The sequence below is a fragment of the Amborella trichopoda genome, chromosome 2, assembly GCF_054954075.1.
Source record: "Amborella trichopoda isolate Santa Cruz 75 chromosome 2, AtrichopodaSantaCruz75HAP2 v2.0, whole genome shotgun sequence".
In the NCBI taxonomy this organism is placed as follows: Eukaryota; Viridiplantae; Streptophyta; class Magnoliopsida; order Amborellales; family Amborellaceae; genus Amborella; species Amborella trichopoda.
The window spans coordinates 35,373,137-35,377,041 of record NC_142337.1 but is presented as its reverse complement, the minus strand read 5'-3'; the positions used below and the strand labels follow the sequence as shown (position 1 = coordinate 35,377,041).

General features: G+C 43.6%; 1 protein-coding gene across 1 annotated transcript; it reads left to right on the top strand.

Annotated features, from left to right (window-relative positions):
- The first annotated feature begins 920 nt into the window (after window positions 1-920).
- LOC18440182 (polygalacturonase QRT3) lies at window positions 921-3,351 on the top strand. Its single transcript, XM_006850334.4, has 3 exons — window positions 921-1,734; window positions 1,842-2,084; window positions 2,171-3,351. Exons 1-3 carry the CDS (start codon window positions 1,501-1,503, stop codon window positions 3,224-3,226), a joined length of 1,533 nt encoding a protein of 510 aa, XP_006850397.4. The 5' UTR covers window positions 921-1,500; the 3' UTR covers window positions 3,227-3,351.
- The last annotated feature ends 554 nt before the right edge of the window (window positions 3,352-3,905 follow it).

Genomic DNA, 3,905 nt, shown 5'->3' with positions numbered 1-3,905 from the left:
TTTTATTGGATTATATACAATATGACCATTTACCAGGGACATCACAATTACTTACAACCATCATGTAAAATCTTAGAGCTTGGGTTTATCGCAAAGTTCTAGAAAATTTCTTTTAAACTTTGATTTCGGTGAATGAAATTACTGCAACCATCCAATTTCACATTCAATAGTCAAGAGTAATTGTAACCACCTTGTACCAAAAGTAAATAGTCTTAAACATGTAGAGAGTGAGACTTATTTTATTTTATTTTTCTTGAGGTAGGTCCATCCCAAAATTTGGCATCTAAAAAATATTCATTGCACCGGATTTTCCTGAGGGAGTACAAAAACAAGGGAAAATATCTTATTATTCCTTATTTTTAACTTTTCTATCTCATCAGTCTAAAAAATTGAAAATATTACTTATAAGTAAAAAGATTCCATCTTTTCTATCTTCCAACCCCCTAAACCCTTTTGATAATGTATTATTAACCTTAACAATTTATAAAATGACATTATCTCTCTCTCACATCTTCGTCTCTCTCTCTCTAAACTCCATCTCTCTCTAAAACTCAAACTCCATCTCTCTCTCTAAAACTCTCTCTCTCTTAAATTCAAACTCTATCTCTCTCTCTAAAACTTCATCTCTATCATACACATAAGAAGGTGTGCTCATGTTCGAATCCAAGCTAGACACCTTGGCTAGTAAATTTATCGAGAAGCGAAAAAAGAGATGGAGTTTTAGAGGGAGAGATAGAGTTTGAAGAGGGTGTCATTTTAGTGTTTGTTTGGGTAAAAAATTTATGTTCAAAAGGATCCGAAGGTTTATAAAGATCGAAAAAATGGAAACCTTTTGTTTAAAAATAATATTTTAAATTATTGAGTATCATGAGATACAATAAAACCATATTTTTACTTAAGTACAATGTAATCTACAGGGTAGGAATTCTTTTGGCTGTAAGTAAAACATCTTGCAGTAAAGGGAAAAACTGACTTCCTTTTTTTTTTTGAAAGGTAAAAAGCTAGTATGAGTGTAGGTAAAGTAGATAAAGGAGAGAGCGCACAAATTGTTCGGGTTCAAAGAGCTAAGAAAGAGCGCAATCAGGATTGAGCGTTGATTTGAAGAAAAGGAGAGAGAGAAAGAACAAAAGCAAGAAGAAAGAGATATTTTCACACCGACGGAATCCAGGATTGGAATCCACGATTTCCATCTGGCTTTTGAGGTGGAGAAAGCGAGAGTTAACATTATTTCAGAGTTTGTTTGCCATTCGTGGCAAAGCGGAGAGGAATTCAAAGATGTTAGGTAATAGAGAGAAAGAGAGTCCCTCCCTCCTCTTCTTTGTGTGCCACTGCCACTGTCACTGCCACGAGAGAGACAGAGAAAAGACCCTTATAAGAGATCTGCTGACTCCCAAAGCAACATTTGCATGAGCCCTTTTTCAACAAGGGGCGCTCTCTCTTTGGCTCTGTATTTCTCATTCATTGTAGAGCTTAGGAATTGCAGGTTCTTCCTTTTCTTTGATGAAAGTGAAGATCTACCCCACAATGGTCTCCTCCTCCTCCTCTGCTTTGATAGTTATTGCTCCACTATTGCTAATGGCCTATTGTTTCTTTGATTTCGTGGCCGCATTTCCTGGAGAAAGCCCTGATCAACTGTGGCTGAAGAAGAAGATGGAGTTTCTCAGGCCATCTCCCTCTCTTACCCGCAGACTCACCGCAATTTCTCTTACTCCTGCTCCTGGTGGCTCTTTTCCCGTAAATGCCATCGGTCTTCCGATTCCCTTCTATTCTTCCCTGCTCGTTCTTCTTTGAGTTTGTTATTCTTACCCTGGATTTCCATCGTTTCTGCTCTTACTTAACAGCTGCAAAAAGGTCAAGCTTCTCGGATTCTATACGTTACAGCTTATGGTGCAGACCCCACTGGGAAAACGGACAGCACTGATGCCCTCCTCCGTGCCATCTCTGATGCCTTCCGTCCACAGAACAGCCACAGACTCATGCCCGGGATTCCAGACCTCGGTGGTGCCCAAATCCATCTCGAAGGCGGCTCTTATCTCATCAGCAGACCCCTTCGACTTCCGGCCTCTGGTGGTGGAAACCTCATGGTACTCGAATTTACCCAAATTTAAACACTTTAAATTGCAAAAACATACATACACAAATGGACTCACTTGAGTATTGTAATTCACAGATTCATAGTGGGTCATTGAGATCAACAGACGATTTTCCATCTGATCGTCACCTCATTGAGCTGTGGCCGGAATCTGTCCCGAAGCTTGACACTCGCAACGGTGATGCTGCAAAGGCCTATGGTGCCCCCTCCGGCGCCACCTTCCTCTACGAGAACATCCGACTCAAGGACCTGCTTCTCGATGCCAACTTCAGGGGTGGAGGCATTGCACTCATAAACTCCCTTCGCACCACCATCGACAACTGCTACATCACCCACTTCTCCACCGACGCGATCCTGGTCCAAGGTGGCCATGAGTCCTACATCCACAACTCCTTCCTCGGGCAGCACATCACAGCTGGTGGTGACCCAGGGGAGCGTAACTTCTCGGGCGTCGGCATCAACATAATGAGCAATGACAACGCTGTCACCGATGTCGTCATCTTCTCGGCTGCTGTTGGCATTCTTGTCTCTGGACAGGCCAACACGTTCTCCGGGGTACATTGCTACAACAAGGCCACAGGATGGGGTGGTGTTGGTATCTACCTGCGTCTCCCCGGTCTGACTCAAACTCGCATCGTGAATTCGTATTTTGATTATACTGGAATCATCGCAGAGGACCCCGTCCAGCTCCGAGTGGCAGATTGCTTTTTTCTAGGGAACTCTTACGTGCTTTTGCGCTCAGTGCACGGGGTGGCGAAGGGCGTCAGCATCGTCGGGAACATGTTTTCGGGGACAGGGAAGCCTCTGGACATTGTCCAATTGGACGAGTCGAAGGGTCCCCGGTTTGGGACAGTGGAGCAGGTGGTGGTGGATGGGAACAATGTAAAGGGGATGACAGCAAGATCGACAGTTGCAAAGCGGTCGGCAAGCACGAATGGCACAATGTGGACAGTCGATTTCTCGGATGCTTTGTTGTTCCCAGGGAGGATGTCACATGTACAGTACACACTCCAGGTGACCGGTGGAGGGTTCCCCGTCCATGCGCTCAGGATTGCGGAGGGGAACCGGGTGGTGGTCGAAGCAGACCGGCCTGTGCAAGGGACCCTACATGTATCTGTGGACCAGAGCAGCTAGGTTATGACTGCTGTGTAGCCACGTTATCTTTGGTTTGGAGGGGAGGGTTCCAGCTGAGGTGGAAGATGTGCAAGTACATAATTCCTTTTAAAATTTTAATTAATTAACAAGATCCCATTTCATTTGATTTTGATCCAACTGTGGAAGTATGTGTTAGTATATAAACATTGTCTCAAATTTCAATTTTTTTTTTTAAGGCCTCCAACGGATGCCTCTTCCCTGTTTTCAAAGGGTTAGGACCTGAAATACGTTCTGAATTCAGGTCATCTTCTCTGCAAATCCATGAATTTGTGGCTCCCAAAATACTGTAGATCTTTTGAAAATTGGAGAATTGAAGTCCCAAAAAGGCTACCTGTTGGGCCGTTTATAAGGCTCAAATTTCATTAGTGTTTTCAACTTCACAAGGGCGGTCGGCATATTTACTTGATTCATCTCCAAGATGAATTTTTGGAAGGTAGAAGGACAATGTAGGGACTCACCAAAACCCTACCCTTCAAATTCTACGGATTCGATCCCAGAATTGGAGTACTACTTGATTTGTGGCAAACCTCCTCCCAAAAGGCGGGAGTGATTACTCTGGGTGCTCACTGTCTCCCCTATGTATCATCATCGTCAAAGGCTTTTGCTCATCAGCAATGGAAGGTTCAACACGTTTATAGGAACGTCAATATGGTTGCGG

What these genes read in the sequence shown, in the direction of transcription:
- LOC18440182 (XM_006850334.4), top strand. Translation starts at nt 1,501, where the DNA reads ATGAAAGTGAAGATCTACCCCACAATGGTCTCCTCCTCCTCCTCTGCT. An exon ending in CTCCTGGTGGCTCTTTTCCC is followed by an intron (nt 1,735 to 1,841) that starts GTAAATGCCATC and finishes CTTACTTAACAG; the next exon opens with CTGCAAAAAGGTCAAGCTTC. An exon ending in CTGGTGGTGGAAACCTCATG is followed by an intron (nt 2,085 to 2,170) that starts GTACTCGAATTT and finishes TGTAATTCACAG; the next exon opens with ATTCATAGTGGGTCATTGAG.